The 17,229-nt window shown below is 39.2% G+C and overlaps 1 protein-coding gene across 4 annotated transcripts in view; it reads right to left on the bottom strand.

Annotated features, from left to right (window-relative positions):
• DNAH8 (dynein axonemal heavy chain 8) overlaps window positions 1-17,229 on the bottom strand; it is a 332,430-nt gene that overhangs the window by 95,886 nt on the left and 219,315 nt on the right. For all 4 annotated transcript variants that reach the window (XM_032862300.1, XM_032862303.1, XM_032862302.1 and 1 more), the window contains 8 exons: window positions 16,918-17,021; window positions 15,295-15,471; window positions 13,394-13,561; window positions 12,465-12,680; window positions 6,875-7,012; window positions 5,326-5,453; window positions 3,924-4,095; window positions 2,064-2,219 (listed from right to left, as the gene is read on the bottom strand). In XM_032862300.1, coding sequence (XP_032718191.1) covers window positions 2,064-2,219; window positions 3,924-4,095; window positions 5,326-5,453; window positions 6,875-7,012; window positions 12,465-12,680; window positions 13,394-13,561; window positions 15,295-15,471; window positions 16,918-17,021 — 1,259 coding nt within the window. The remainder of the gene's footprint in view (window positions 1-2,063; window positions 2,220-3,923; window positions 4,096-5,325; window positions 5,454-6,874; window positions 7,013-12,464; window positions 12,681-13,393; window positions 13,562-15,294; window positions 15,472-16,917; window positions 17,022-17,229) is intronic.

Here is a 17,229-nt window from a genome sequence, read left to right on the forward strand (position 1 = left end):
AGGAGACTAGAGTTCAATCTCCTTATGTTCCAGGAGTTGATGGTTTTAAAACGTGTCAGTATCTCTGGCATATTTCTATTACTTCCTCAATAAGATTCCTGAGACTGGGTGACATCAGGAAGGGCATCATCAAAGTCTAGCAAGGAGCTTAATGCCAAAATGGAGAGACAAAGCTATGATCAGGAAAATCAAGAGTAGGAGGAGTAGGGAGGTGGACAGTCAGTAGAGGCAAGAGGAATGGAAGAGGGTACATTCTGCAGCTACACTGGGTCCAGGAGCTGAAGTTCAGGGGTAGGAATGCTCTGGTACATGCTACTCATGCTTTCCTTCTGTGAAGACCGCACCTCAGACACTACATTCCCATTGGCTTCATTTCCCTTAACTCTCCTCCCTTGCTGACACCCTCTTTCTGGGGTTTCTCTGGGTTTTCCAAATAAACAGATTGGTGCATTGTATCCTGGAAGATCAGTGAGCTGGGAGTATCTCAGGGGTGTCCTTGAGCACGGGGCAGCTTCCACCTGTCAGGGAAGCCCTCATCTCAGAAGGAAATCATCCAGTATTACACTGGGGAGTGGTGTTTGTTGTAGACTTTTGGTAAATGCTCCTTATCTGATTAAGGAAGAGCCCTCCTGTTCTTAGTTTGTGGGAGGTTTTATCATGAATTGGTGTTGAATTTTACCAAGTGTTTTTCTGCATTAATCAAGACGATCACATGATTTTCCTGGTTTTTTTTTCCCTTGTAATGATGGCACACTTTGATTCCTTGAAATTCAATATCTGAATTCCTACTCTATAGAAAAAACAGTGCAGAAAACAAAAATAAAAATCTTGCCAGCAAGAAGTTTACAATACAGTAAAGACAAAAGACAAATGTGCAATGAACAGTATTGAAGACAGACTCTAAGTCCACATCAGAAATCTAAACAAGACATTGTGAGCATTTAGGACAGGCTATTTTAAACTGAGGACACAGAGAAGTCTTGACAAAGGTACTACTGGATGTGGACTCAGAAGAACACTCAAGATATTTATCTGGGATGTAAGTGAAGGGGGCAATAAGGTAGGGCAAAAGACATGTTGGCTAGTAGAAGAGCATAAGCAAAAATATGGAGGCAGGAAACTTAGAACTCTGAGAACATTGCCTGGGAAATAGAATAGTCTGTATTGGTAGTTGAAATATCGATGGTAAATCTGAGATTGGAATCCTGCCTTTGTCTACCTCTATCTTAAAATTAATATCTTATTATGGGGCGCCTGGGTGGCTCAGTCAGTTAAGCATCTGACTCTCAATTTCAGGTCAGGTCATGATCTCAGGGGTATGAGATTGAGCTGTACATCAAGTTCAGCACTGGGTGTGGAGCCTGCTTAAGATGTTCTTTCTCTCCCTTGCCCTCTACCCCTCCACTCCTCCCTCTCTAAATTAATTAATTAATTAATTAAAAATAAACACCTTATTAGACCCCAAGTCTTTTTTTTTTTAAAGATTTTATTTATTTATTTGACAGACAGAGATCACAAGTAGGCAGAGAGGCAGGCAGAGAGAGAGGGAAGCAGGCTCCCTGCTGAGCAGAGAGCCCGATGCGATGCAGGTCTCAATCCCAGGACCCTGAGATCATGACCTGAGCCAAAGGCAGAGGCTTTAACCCACTGAGCCACCCAGGCACCCCTACACCCCAATTCTAAAACTGGACTGCACAACGCCATAAAGTACCATGGGCCTGAGCTAGGCTGGAGGAAATATCCTTAAACCAAGGAGTCATGAGTTCTATTTTTGCTGCTTTCTTGTACGTCTAAACTCAAGGCCCAGAATAAAAGCCACATGCAAAATTGGCAACAGCAGAAGAGCCAGGGAAAGAGATAGACAGGAGAATGCATCATGAGAGAATACAAAAGAGAGAAAATAATCAGAGCCCTTGCCCCAAATCACTGTTAAAAAAACTCAAGGGTATAAATTAATAAACAATGATCAGAGATGATAATTTTATGACTGGCAGAATCAACTGAAATTTTGGGAAAACTTCATGATTTTAAGAAAGCTTTCCCGTACACCAAATGGTACGTACCTGCAAGTCATTTTCTCTTTCCTTGGATTTAATCCAAGTTTTGCCTTGAGTCTGTGGGTCTATGAGGAGTGGGTATCTGGTGGCTTTTGTCACAATGATGCCATTCTGAATTGAGAGGTCATCTCCTGGTAATCCCTGCAGACCCCACTCCCCAATCTAAGTAATAAGAAACGGATATGGCCAGTCAGAGGAGAACAAGAATGCTTTCATAGTAATTAAGTGTCACACTATTAGAAGAATTTAATACTGGGATACATATTTTTTTTTCCATTGAGACTCTGAAATAGATACCTAGAAAAAAAAACTTATAAATGTGAACCAAATAACATTCACCTAAAATAATAAATTTGTAATCTAATGAATCCTTTAATGACCCAAGATTAGGACTTAGTCCCTTATACTACATTTTTTTTAATTTATGAGAGAATATGGTAAAATCTGTGGATTTTTGAAGCATGGTTGCTGAACATTCAGAGAATATAGGGGCTTAAAATACAGTAAGCCTGGGTGAGTGGTGGGAACCAGGCTAGGCAGGGTTAGTGGAAAGAATACATGGAAATGCCTAGAACGATAAGCACCAAGGGTTAAACCCCTGAAGCTTCCCCTTCCTGCCCTTTGGCTTTGTTCACTTGGAGGGCAGGATTGGTATAGCTGGAGGCAGAGAAATTAGGAGAGATAAAATATTATATTGGCAGGTGCTCATCAATGACATTTAAAAAATAAATATTTCCTGGGGCATCTGGCTGGCTCAGTTGGAAGTGCATGCGACTCTTGATCTTGGGGCAGTGAGCTGGAGTCCCACGTTAGGGGGTAGAGATCACTGAGAAATAAATAACTCAACTTAAAAAAAAAATCCTCCCTAATTATGAGAGAATTGCCAGCCTGCCTTCCCGTGGTCAATAAAATCACCGGCGATCCAATGAAACTACCAGCCTCCACCCTCATTAAATTATCCCAGCAGCCCCCAAAGGCCATAATTAATAAGGAATACCCTAGCCCACTTTGCCTTGTCAGTGTCCACTGCATCTTTAATACATTACCTAGTCTCTGGAAACAGGCAGTTGAACACTGTTTGAATTGGAAAACATTAATTTTTTAACTTTTAAATACGATAACAGGGAACTAATAGCATGGCTTCCCAAAGGAAACGGCCACTGGGGAACTTATTTACAGATCAGAAAGCAGCTCATGAATACAAATTGCCTGGAAGGCATTTAATGCCAGAGGAGATCTGCCAGAGACACTGAAAACTGACAGTGGCATCAATTCCCAGCAAGGAAGGTTAGTGTCATGGGGCCATGATGCAGTGATACCAGAATGTACTGATGTGCTATGCTCTTGGACACGACGAAAAGATGGTTCATGATCCAAAGAAGATTAATACCAGTACTACAGCCTAGCCAATGCCTATAATTACCTAAAACATTTGAAAGAGTGTGACTTAATAGGAGTGGTGCAAATAATGGAAAGTTAAAATAAGGGCTCAGTATTAGCAAGCCTATAATTCATGATTATTTTTTTGAAGTCTTTATTTTTTTTAATGTACTCTCCACCCACCATGTGGGTCTCAAACTCATGACCCTAAGATCAAGAGTTGTACTTTCCACTAACTGAGTCAGCCAGGCACCCCCATCTTCCAGCTCACAGCAGTGCTGTAATATTAATTTGAAGGCAAATTTTCTTAAAACTGAAAGGAACTTTTATACCAAAAAGAAAGGTTGTTTTTTCATTAATTCTTAAGTATTTTCAAAACAGTCCTTTCAATTAAATGAAAAAAGAAAAAAAAAAGGTAGGTGTACCGTGATTTCTCAGTGAGTAAGGTTGGAATTCAAAGAATATTATGAAGAAAGTGACACTCACCGTTGGGGGATCCACCAACATTGAAATAAGATTCAGGTTTTCTGTGAAAGGAATCTTCCGTGCTCTCAGCTCTATCTCCCATTGATCTTTAAGCAAATAGTTCCTAAATATCTGATTGAAAGGACCAAGGTAGGAAAGGAATCCAGTGCACAACAGAATATCACCTACAAGTCTGTGGGGAAAGGAGACAACGTGAGTCACCTAACACATTCACTCTCTCCCATTAATGAGTCAGAAAGGCCACAGTTCAGCTTTGTTTTCTTACTAGGCAAAATCCTTCTCTGTTCCCTGCTTAACACTTGGTAACCAGACATGGAGAGACCATGCAAAGGGAGCCCCCAGAGTGCCTGGGTGGCTCAGTTGGTTAAGTGACTGCCTTCAGCTCAGGTCATGATCCTGGGATCCTGGGATCGAGTTCCACATTGGGCTCCTCACTGCTCTACAGGGAGCCTTCTTCAACCTCTACCTGTCATTCCCCTTGCTTGTTCTCACTCTCTCTCTATGTCAAATAAAATAAACAAAATCTAAAAAAAAAAAAAAAAAAAAGGAGCCCCCAAACCCAAGTGGTGGTAGTAGGAGCCGCATTTGGGGTAGGCCTAGGAGCAAGAGAGAAACAGCTTCCTTCAAGCCTGTAGGTCCAGAGTCTTGACTCCTAAGAAGGAAAGTATCCTTTTCCCATGTCATGCTCTGGTCCCATTCAGACTCAGTCCTCAAAAATATTTCCTTCTCCCCCCTCTGACTCTCCCTCTCCTCCTCCCACTTCTTGCTATTCTCTGCCTCTTCCATTCCCCTGTCTTCCAGTTTTCTGAGAACACCAACAGACGCTACGACAAGACACCCTGGTACTTAGAGCAACTGATCCACATGTTCAAGATCACTGCAGTGAAGAGTGCAGAACTGGAGAAATTAGGTAGATGGTTCTGGCAGATCCAAACAATATCGGAAGCACTCTTGGGGCGCCCAGGGAGGTCAGTTGGTTAATCATCCAACTTTTGATTTCAGCTAAGGGCATGATTACAGGTTGTAAGATTGAGCCCTGCATTGGGTTCTGCACTGGGCAGGGAGCCTGCTTAAGACACTCTCTCCCTCTCCCTCTGCACCTGCCCCTCACCCCCCACAAACAAAAACAGAAACAGCAACAACAACAAAGAGAAGCCCTCGTGTTCTGAAAACCTAAATTGCTGAACCAAACTTGTGATTAAAAATGTTTCACAACCATTTAATCTGTTTTACTGAGAGTGGGTAACCTCCACTGTAAGACTCGGAAATGGATGTACGGAAATGAAGGAGCAAAGGGCTCCACCTGGGAGATGTATTTTATTTTCTCTCATGTCACAGAGAGGTGGTGTTTGGGGTGATGACTAAGAAGGAAAGCAATTGTAACCAAGGCCAAAATTTATACCTATTAATCTGAGCTTTGAATTCCTTGCTTTGCTGAGTCCACCGGACCTTTTCTCCACTCAGCCCATCGATGAGGGTAGAAGCTGCCTGCATCTTTTTCCGGCACATATCCGCATCATTTACCAAATCCTACATTCAGAAAGGGAGAATATCCCAAAGAACTTTTTTAAGTGTTTAATCAAACATCCATTGTATTCACACATAAAAACATAGGGAGGAATTTCTTAGTTTGCAAAATAAATATAATAGTCTAAAAAAGCAATGTGAGTGAAACTTTACATATTAAATTCTGGTAATTAACCCATAATGTAGTTATTTTAACCTTACAAAATCTCAAGGAAAGAGATTTTGTGAGAGAGAATGCAAATCACTAAATTAATATAGCATTTCTAGTCCGTGTTTTCAAAACAGAATCAAATCAATAAAATACACCATATTAGGTCTTGGATTTAATAGTTTTCAGTTCTTGGAAGTTCACAAAGTGATTTTTTTTTCCTCCCAGGAAATTCTACACAACAGTGATGTGCTGCAGCCAACTTGTATCAACTCACCAGAGCCAACCATTACATTTTAGAAGACTTGGGGGCTAATGTCGAACACAGACATTATTAAATAATTAAATCATATAAACTTGCAATTACAGAAACTACATTACAAGCAAAGGTAATGGATAATCAAAACTCATCACCTCCTAATAATTCACTACAGTTTTGGATGATCTATGTGCTTGCGATTATGTCCACTGTACCTGCACGGTGCTGTATGGTTGGGGTGCAGGATATAACAAGGCTAAATATACAATCATGCCCTGCTATGCAGCTGTTTCCAAATCTGTACTCAGTGTCAGGACATTGGTAATTTAGAACGGACAGTGGTGGGAGGACCTACACCACAGAAATCAGCAAACAGGGCAAATCATGGCTTTTCTCCCCCCGCCTCTGATCCTATTGGTACCAGACCACCACTGCCTACAACCTATCCTACAAGGTTGTATTACGAGCCCTGCCTGATAGACGAACCTTGATTAATTGCCTCCAACTGCCCCATGATTATGCACCTGCACTGGATCACAAACCGACTTTTCTAACCCCCAAATCAGGACCCTTTGGGTATGACATCCCAGCTTTCTCTTACCAAAAATGATTATTAAAAACACACAAAAAAAGCCCTTAGAGGGACGCCTGGGTGGCTCAGTCAGTTAAACCACTGCCTTCGGCTCAGATCTTGATCCTGGGGTCCTGGGATCAAGCCCCAAATCAGGCTCCTTGCTCAGCAGGGAGCCTGCTTCTCTCTCTGCCTTTGCCTGCCACTCTGCCTGCTTGTGCTCTCTCTTTCTCTATCTCTGACAAATAAATAAATAAAATCTTAAATAAATTAAAAAAAAAGACCTTTGAGTGTCAAAAATCCCAAACAGGTAGCCATATCCTGTGAAGGACAGTCATGTATCTATTTTCTTTATGTCATCAACATTTACCTAACTTCTATATACAATACACGCTTTTGGACAATGTTAACACCTCGTTTCTGCAATTTTGTAGATTTAATCTCACCATTTTCTCACCCATGGCTGCATCAAATTTCGCTTGTACTTTATCCAGCTCAGCTTGTTTCTCATCGAGCAGTGCTTGCGCCTTCCCCAGCTCAATATTAGCAACTGCCAGACGGCCCTCCTGCTTGGCCAGGTTAGCCTTAAAAGGAAGAAGAGGTCATTGCATGGAGTGGTAGCAGGTCTGCAAAATATTTTTGGTTTTAATTGATAAATAATAATACAAATTACACAATTTTTGCCCAAGATGGCATTTTAAAAATTATTTATTTTATGAACATATAATGTATTATTAGTCCCAGGGGTACAGGTCTGTGAATCTCCAGGTTTACACACTTCACAGCACTCACCATAGCACATACCCTCCCCAATGTCCATAACCCCCCCCCCCCCCAACCCCCTCCCCCCAGCAACCCTCAGTTTGTTTTGTGAGATTAAGAGTCACTTATGGTTTGGTTTTCTTTTCCTACCCCCCAAACCTCCCAAGTTGCATCTCCATTTCCTCATATCAGGGAGATCATATGATAGTTGTTTTTCTCCAATTGACTTACTTTGCTAAGCATAATACCCTCTAGTTCCATCCACGTCGTCGCAAATAGCAAGATTTCATTTCTTTCGATGGCTGCATAGCATCCCATTGTATATATATATACCACATCTTCTTTATCCATCCGCCTGTTTATGGACATCTAGGTTCTTTCCATAGTTTGGCTATTGTGGACATTGCTGCTATAAACATTCGGGTGCACATGCTCCTTCGGATCACTACGTTTGTATCTTTAGGGTAAATACCCAGTAGTGCAATTGTTGGGTCATAGGGTAGCTCTATTTTCAACTTTTTGAGGAATCTCCATGCTGTTTTCCAGAGTGGTTGCACCAGCTTAGTTTCCCACCAACACTGTAGGAGGGTTTCCCTTTGTCCACATTCTTGCCAGCATCTGTCATTTCCTGACTTGTTAATTTTAGCCATTCTGACTGGTGTGAGGTGGTATCTCATTGTGGTTTTGATTTGTATTTCCCTGATGCCGAGTGATGTGGAGCATTTTTTCATGTGTCTGTTGGCCATCTGGATGTCTTCTTTGTAGAAATGTCTGTTCATGTCCTCTGCCCATTTCTTGATTGGATTATTTGTTCTTTGGGTGTTGAGTTTGCTAAGCTCTTTATAGATTTTGGATACTAGCCTTTTATCTGATATGTCATCTGCAAATATCTTCTCCCATTCTGTCAATTGTCTTTTGGTTTTGTTAACTGTATCCTTTGCTGTGCAAAAGCTTTTGATCTTGATGAAGTCCCAATAGTTCATTTTTGTGCTTGTTTCCCTTGCCTTTGGTGATGTTCCTAGAAGACGTTGCTGCGGCTGAGGTCGAAGAGGTTGCTGCCTGTGTTCTCCTCAAGGATTTTGATGGATTCCTGTCTCACATTGAGGTCCTTCATCCATTTTGAGTCTATTTTTATGTGTGGTGTAAGGAAATGGTCCAGTTTCATTTTTCTGCATGTGGCTGTCCAATTTTCCCAACACCATTTGTTGAAGAGACTGTCTTTTTTTTTTCCATTGGACATTCTTTCCTGCTTTGTTGAAGATTAGTTGACCATAGAGTTGAGGGTCTATTTCTGGGCTCTCTATTCTGTTCCATTGATCTATGCGTCTGTTTTTGTGCCAGTACCATGCTGTCTTGATGATGACAGCTTTGTAAAAGAGCTTGAAGTCTGGAATTGTAATGCCACCAACTTTGGCTTTCTTTTTCAATATTCCTCTGGCTATTTGAGGTCTTTTCTGGTTCCGTATAAATTTTAGGATTATTTGTTCCATTTCTTTGAAAAAAATGGATGGGATTTTGATAGGGATTGCACTAAATGCGTAGATTGCTTTAGGTAGCATAGACATTTTCACAATATTTGTTCTTCCAATCCAGGAGCATGGAACATTTTTCCATTTCTTTGTGTCTTCCTCAATTTCTTTCATGAGTACTTTATAGTTTTCTGAGTATAGATTCTTTCCCTCTTTGGTTAGGTTTATTCCTAGGTATCTTATGGTTTTGGGTGCAATTGCAAATGGGATTAACTTCTTAATTTCTCTTTCTTCTGTCTTGTTTTTGGTGTAAAGAAATGCAACTGATTTCTGTGCATTGATTTTATATCCTGACACTTTACTGAATTCCTGTACAAGTTCTAGCAGATTTGGAGTGGAGTCTTTTGGGTTTTCCACATACAGTATCTTATCATCTGTAAAGAGTAATAGTTTGACTTCTTCTTTGCCAATTTGGATGCCTTTAATTTCTTTTTGTTGCCTGATTGCTGAGGCTAGAACTTCCAGTACTATGTTGAATAGCAGTGGTGATAATGGACATCCCAGCCGTGTTCCTGACCTTAGCGGAAAAGCTCTCAGTTTTTCTCCATTGAGAATGATATTTGTGGTGGGTTTTTCATAGATGGCTTTGATAATATTGAGGTATGTGCCCTCTATCCCTACACTTTGAAGAGTTTTGATCAGGAAGGGATGCTGTGCTTTGTCAAATGCTTTTTCAGCATCTATTGAGAGTATCATCTGGTTCTTGTTCTTTCTTTTATTAATGTGTTGTATCACATTGATTGATTTGTGGATGTTGAACCCACCTTGCAGCCCTGAAATAAATCCCACTTGGTTGTGGTGAATAATCCTTTTAATGTACTGTTGGATCCTACTGGCTAGTATTTTGGTGAGAATTTTTGCATCTGTGGCCCAAGATGGTATTTAGAGTCTTAAGTGTGTTCAACTGGGGAAGCAAAGGGTGTTGGAGATACTCCATTAAAGTTCTATTTTTTCTTTTTCTTTTCCTTTCTTTTTTTTTTTTTTTTTTTTAAAGTAGGCTCCACATCTAGCATGGAGCCCAGTGCAGGGCTCAATCTCATGACCCTGAGATCAAGACCCTCATGAGCTGAGATCAAGAGTTGGACACTTAATGGACTAAGGCTCCCAGACACCCCTCTCTTTTTACTTTTAATTATTAATGTTCAATTTAAAAAAATGGAAAAAAAAAACACAACAATGCACAGAAAGGATAACAGAAATTATCTCTGATTTTACCCAGAGACAGTCTCACTATTGTGTTAAGAGGGTGATAACTGGCATTTTCTAGTTTTTTTCTTTTACACTTAATAGAAGGTAATCATTTCCGCTTAAACATGTCCTTAAACAATTTTTCCTCAAACATTAGTAGTATGGCTGCCCTAATATCACATTATTTGGATGTATTATAATTTACCTAACCTTAGCCCTACTTTTAGACATCCCCTCCCACCATTTTTAATTATTATAAACAAAGTTATTGGGCATACAAACATTTTGGATTGTTTCCTTCTTAAGGATTTTTTGAAGTGAACTTACTGTAATGGTAGATTTTTCATCTTTTTTCTAACTCCTAGAGCATGGACTTAGAAATTATGTTTCTTAGAAATGATTGGTTTCTTAGAAATTAAAAAAAAATTGGTAAAGTATAATAGTCCTAAAGCTTTCTGGGGTAGAAGTTTTTTGATAACATTCTCATTTTATTTCTCAATACTTATTTAAATTTAGTCCTCTTTTGCAGGAAATTGTAATTTAAATAATATTAAGAGTATTGTTATTAAATTTAATTTTTCTAGTGTATTTACATATAACTTTAAAATTTGTTTTCTAATTATTTAAATCCATATACCTGTGATTATACATATTTTCTTCTTGATATTTTCCAAGAATATATTTTTTATATTTTGTTTTTGCAAAGCAACAATTCTTCAATTCTGCTACTTTTCTCTAATTTTTAATGTTATTTTTATTAGCTCTATTCCACTTTCCTTAAGCTTTGTGTGTACATATATTTATAAGTAAGTAGGTACCATTGTGTTTAATTAAAGAGCTAAGATAGTGCCATTGGGCTACATCACAAAAGCTTTGGCAACTAACTTTCGTTATCATTTCCTAAAAAGAAGTTACTGGCTTCTTTTTTTTTTTTTTTTAATGGAAACTTCTAATTTTATTGCTTATAATCAGATAATGAGGCTTCAGCAATTTCTGCTTTTGGGAACCGAATCAAGATCTTCTTTTACTGTTGAGTATGATCAATTTTTGTAAATATTTCTCAGTCACGAGAAGTAATTTTATAATCTTTCTTCATATTCAAGAAAGTTCAATGCAGATATTCAACCTTAAAAATGATACAGTGTAAAATCTCTATGTAATTATTAGTTTATGCCTGCTAAAGACTGACTACATAATTTTCAGGATTGAAACAAAGTTAAAAATGTGGGCCCATTATTAAAAAATTATGGAGAACTTCAACAAAGTGACAGCAGAGCATTAAGCCAAGCATGCACCCTTCTAAACCAGGGGTCCCGTGTGAACAGGTCACACACCCACAAAACCAGACTTCTCCACAATCTCAAATTATAATATTATTTTTGTTAATTTCCACTTACAATATTAAAGCCTTTTACTTTTTGTAATTTGATAATATTTTATTTATAACAAAAAAGCATTATTACAATTAAGTCTCACTGTGGATCATACTTTTTAATAAAAATTAACTCCATTCTTCTGAGTTCATTCTTAAATTCTATATCCCTTCGTATCTTGAGTGAATTCCTACATTTTCTCATCATTTCCCTTTATTAAAACTTTTTACTTTTCAACATATTTTCTATTTTTCTCCAAGTTACCTATATGGAGAGTTTTTAAAGGTAGCCGTTTTCTATAGGGTTTATTATGACAACCAGCAACCCCCTGCCTACCTGCTCATCATTTTCCACTCCAAGGAGCAACAACTTTCAACTTTCAGCTTTATGTGGGGGCGGAGGGCAGGAAGGTAGTAAGCGTCAGGGTAATGTATTTCATGAACGCTTTGCACTCCTGCGAATGCCCCCTCAGACCGGAAGAACAGTCTGGCACAGTGTAAATGGTGTATGTGTGCTTGCGCGTGCGTGCGTCCATGCGCATGCGCTGTGGATGCATGCGTGTACATACCGCTTACTCCTTAAGTCACATCCTTAAGAACGTCTTTTTGTTCCCCTTTATACCTGAAGGTCAGCTTGGCCAGTTCTTGCATTCTTGGGTCACCACAATTTCCTCAATACTCTGCACATATTTTCCTATTACATTCTAATATTTAGGGTTGCAGGAAGTCTGTGCCATCCTGATTTCCCTTCTGCAACCTTTTTTGATTTTGACTGATCATTTGTTTCTTAGATACATATAAGGGTTTTTCCCCTTACCTTTCAAATTTTAAACATTTCTGGGTGTTGAGCTTTATTTTTATAAACTTTGTTGGGAATATAGTAATCAAATTCTACCTCCAAACCTAATCTCTTTAAACTTTAAAGAAATGGCAAGTTTTCTTTTATGACAGCTTAATTATTGCTGGCAATGAATCCATTTCCTGTTTAAGTTAACAAGTTGGTTTTGATTTCTTGTCTGCAATGCCAAGAAACACTAATCAGAGGTAAAGAAAACAAGAAATGTGAGAGGACATGAAGAAAATAAAAAATTTAGTCAAAAGTATGCTTTGTCTTTTCATAGGAGTAATACCAGAGATAGATTTTATTAAACATCGATTTCCTAGGAGAAGGAGGGAAACTCTTACCTTCAGAGGCAACACTTCTCTATTGATACCATAAAATGTTGCCATAGCAAGGGTCCAAGATAGCAGACCAGCCACATTCCCACAAACTTTTTTGGCATTTTCCAAAGAATAATCATCCATGTTAAAATACGGCTGCAGTAACTCAACAGTCTCTTCATTTATAGTATCCTTGGGGAACTGCTGGAGGCTCCACAGGAACCCTGTTGCACTCATCAACTGAAAAATAGCATTACAACCTGTAAGCTCTGGGAGTAAATAAATACTTTATTCCTGAGTTAGCATGTAATTCTAAATTGAATTTTTTCAAAGACGTAATGATTGATACACTCTTAAACATACAAATCAAGACTATGATGGTAGTCAGCCTAAATTTGTAAGCTGCAAATTGTCTTCCTGTGACTGTGGTGAAAGAATAAAGAAGAAAAGATATGTAAGTTTCCTGTCCAGTGCATGCATCCAAATGCCACCAACCATACAAGCTCTCTTTTGGAGACTGGGTTGGGGTGACATCAAGAGTGTGGCAAGGGGTGCCTGCATGGCTCCATCGGTTAAGCATCTGCCTTCGGCTCAGGTCATGATCCCAGGGTCCTGGGACCCAGCCCTGCATCAGGCTCCATGCTCAGTGGGGAGCCTGCTTCTCCCTCTTCATCTGCCACTACCCCCTGCTTGTGCTCTCTCCTTCTCTCTCTCTGTCAATAAATAAATCTTTAAAAAAAAAAAAGCCTCTGGTTTTAAACACTTTTTACAAAAAGAAAACATTCAGCTTTACAATCTTTCCCTACTAATACTTTGGGAAATGCAATCTAAGAAAAAGTCTTCAGTACACAATTATCAATTACTGCTTACCAGCTTGTGTGGTCTATATTGAAGGTCCTGGGCTGGGAAAATCTAATGCACCTTTAGGACTTGCAAAGATTTTTTTTACTTACTTTTAGTGACTCTCCCCAGGAAGGCTTGCAGCAAGGTTTTTCTGGATCCATAGTAACTGGGTCAATTTTCTTTTGAAATAGTAGCAGGACACAGTCCATGATTCTCATAATAAGATGCGGGGGCTTGGCAAGTTTCCTGACTGTGGCAATATCATTTGGTTTGATAGTCTGTATTTGGGATTAGGAATCAATATATTATTTTGTTGAGTAGTATTAATAATCATATTGATATCTAATGCTTTTAAACAATGAAAGTAGAAAGCTTTAAAATGTACTTTCTCCCTATCCCCTGACATTATCCCCTTAAGGACTTGTACTCCAAGATTTTCGCATTATGCTTTTTTCATTGTTATCTTGGGATTTCTATTAGTTTTTATTCTCTTTTCTCCTGTTGCCCTCAACTAATTGCTGTAGAATATCACTACCATTCATTGCCCTCCACCTCAAGTCTATGTTGGCAACAAGCCTCATTGATGGGTAACATTCAGGTAACTTGTAACTTCAGAGCACATATTCTAAGTGTGGTAGGAAAAGAGGAGCACAGGAACCCTGTTACACTTTCTGAATAACGGAAACCTCACCTTCAGTGTTCATTTTAAGGGCAGCCCTATCAAAGGAAGAGAGAGAAATTCAAAGGAGAAAAGAGAAGTTATTACAACATATGGCTCACAAAAATATTTTTCCACGTTTCTGTCAGTGGGGCTTGGAATAAGACGTTAGCTGACATTCAAGGCAAGAAGGATTGGAACATAACAGGATCAATAAAATCCCCTAAGACTTGTTTGTTCAGTGATTTCTCTTTCTTGTATATTATTGTAGTACTCATAAAGGGAGTGGGGGTGGAGAATGTGTCCTGATCATTGTCACAATTTTATTAAATGATTATCATAAATCTAGTTAATAAATACAGGCATCCTCCCATTTTTCAAAAAAAAAAAAGAAAGAAGATAAAGAAAAATAGCCCTGTCCTCATAATAGAAGAAAGCACAATTACCCTAAACTAGAATTGTCATTATGCTAGAAGCAGAGGGGTGACAGGAAACACGAGGGTAAACCAGAAGAGTCAAAACCTTCCTGGAAGGGATGAGCCTGGTCCTGGAGAATGAATCTTATTAGGCAATGAAGGTTAGGGAAGGCATACCTGGTAGAGGGAGAGACACATTTAAACAGACCGGTTCTTCCAGAAGCCTGTGGGTGTTTCTGCATGGCTGGACCATACTGTGTGTGAAGACAGAATGACAGAAGCGCTCAAGGGGTAGACAGGAGCCGGTTACCAGTTGCAACGGCAGCACTGATATTTACTACGTACTTTCTGTGCGCCCAGCAAACTGTATTCATTACTTTTAATGCTTACATTGATCCTTCCAGGATCAATGAGGAATTATAATCCCCACAGAGATCCAAAAAAGTGAAGTAAATTTATTCCAGATCATCTATTTAAGGAGTGGTGGTTGCAAGAGGCAACTATAGGTTGTCCCCCAGCTGTGGACGCCTAGCCGCGGGCCTTATCCTAATAGCCCCCAGAAGCCACGAGAAGATTTTTAAAAGGCACATAAAGTAATCTGGAGGGGATGCTTTGGAGGAACTGGGGAGGCTGTCTATATAATCAGAATCCCTTACGCTATTGTTCAGGCCATGAATCACTCGCATTATTTCTCAGCTCTCACGGAAAGTTGATTTGTGGAATGAAACTAACAAGTTATAAGAACTGAAGACTTAAAAAAAAATTAGAACTCAGAATATTGAACCAACAGAAATATTTGTCTTCAGACTCAGAGATTATCAATCACATTAGAATTCCATTCAGTTTTCAGATTCTAGAAGTTGCACGATGACTTTTGCAGAAGGACCCAGGGCACCGGCTGGGACCGGCGCTGAGAGGAGTAACAGCGCATGCTCACATTCAGGGCCGCCTCTGCTTCTTCGAGGGCGGGTTTGGCCGCCTCCAGCTTGGTCTCTGCTTTTACTTTCTCACTGTCAATTTCATCCACAATTTTTTGAGCTTTGTCTTTCACCTCCTGCACTTCGTTTTTCACTTTGGCTGAAGCCTGAGCACTTACCGTGACTTCTGCCAGTACCTGTTAAATTGAGGGGGCAAATAGGTAGCTTTTGAGCAAAATGGACAGATTTGAGCAGTGAGAGAATATTTATTTGATATAATAGAAAACACAAATAATAAAAAAAAGAAAACACAAATAAGAGCAAATTTATTCCCTATGTATATTTTATATATATTCCCCAATCTATGTCTTCAGGTGTATTACAGTAACTCCTTTAAGCAGTTCCTTGAGATCTTCTATGTTTTAAGCTTCCCTGAGGCTTACAAATATATAAATAAACATATATATTATATTTATATGTCAAATATATAAATAAACATTTTAAGCTTTCAGGAAAATGGCATTTTTATTCTATGTAATTTCTAGAAAATTAACACAGCTCAAGTATGTGTAATGGAAGAAAGTCAGAAACCATATCAAAGCCCAGGTAAGGAAAATAAAATAGGTTGTATTTGTTGAATGCCTATACAGCAGGACAATGCTAAGAACCTCTCCTATGCTATCTCTCTCATTTCAGTAACTGACTAAGATAAGTACCCACTTAACCAACTCAGTGAGTGGAAGATGATGGTCACAGATCAAGGAATAGCATACATATATATCCTTTTCAGCTTGGGAGGAGTTTTTTGTTTGTTTATTTGTTTTTAACTCCACCAACAATTCCTCTTAGCTTTTTCCCTCCTTGACATAAACTTCAGATGAGTCTTGGGCCATACTAGAAACACTGAGTATGCAGGAACCTCAAAGAGAAGACCAAATATAACTTAGAGAGAGGCAAACATTTCATAGACAGATGAGCGAGAACAAAAAAGACCCAGAGAAGAAAGAATAGTCTTAGACCAGGTAGAGGATATAATAATTTAGGTGTCTCTTGGTGTAAATTAAACAAAAATACCTAATAGTCATTGTGAACATTATCTCACTAGAAATAGTCTATGAGTTTATACATTTATTTTTTTTAAGATTTTATTTATTTATTTGAGAGAGAGAGAAAGAAAGAGGGAGAGGGAAAGAGAGCACAAGCGGGGGGAGGGGCAGAGAGAGAGGGAGAAGCAGACTCCCCACGGAGCAGGAAGCCCAATGTGGGACTTGATTCCAGGGACCTAAGATCATAACCCAAGCCAAAGGCGATGTCCCACCAACTGAGCCACCTGGACATCCTACATTATACATTTTTAGAAACGTTTTTTTAGGAATATTTTATTTATTTATGTATTTGACAGACACAGAGATCACAAGTAGGCAGAGAGGAAGGCAGAGAGAGAGGGGAAAGCAGGCTCCCCCCTGAGCAGAGAGCCCGACTCGGGGCTTTATCCCTGGACTTTGGGATCATGGCCTGAGCCCAAGGCAGATGCCCAACCACTGAGCCACCCAAGCACCCCTTTAGTAACATTTTTAAACAATGTTTTTTAAAATGTGAACTACAATTCCTCACCACGGGTTATACAGTAAATGCCAACTCACTTCATCTGCTTTTATGGAAGCCACTGCCAGCTCCTTCTCCTTTATTGCGAGGTCCTGAGAGAGCTTAGCCACTGATTCGCTCGCCTCCATGAGCTTATCCAGACCTTTACAAACACACACACACATACACGCTTGCTTAGTATCTGAACATCCCTTCATCAAGTATTTGCTCAGTAGTTACTACTTACAAGGAACTGTACCAGTATTGTAACAACCATAAGATAATTATTTATGGACAAATACATATGTATGAAGAGCATCGACACTGACCATATCTCTGAGGGTTTTGACAGGGGGTGAAGAACACCATCT

Source organism: Lontra canadensis, unplaced genomic scaffold (genome assembly GCF_010015895.1).
Source record: "Lontra canadensis isolate GAN:19392208 unplaced genomic scaffold, GSC_riverotter_1.0 scaffold23, whole genome shotgun sequence".
Lineage (NCBI taxonomy): Eukaryota > Metazoa > Chordata > Mammalia > Carnivora > Mustelidae > Lontra > Lontra canadensis.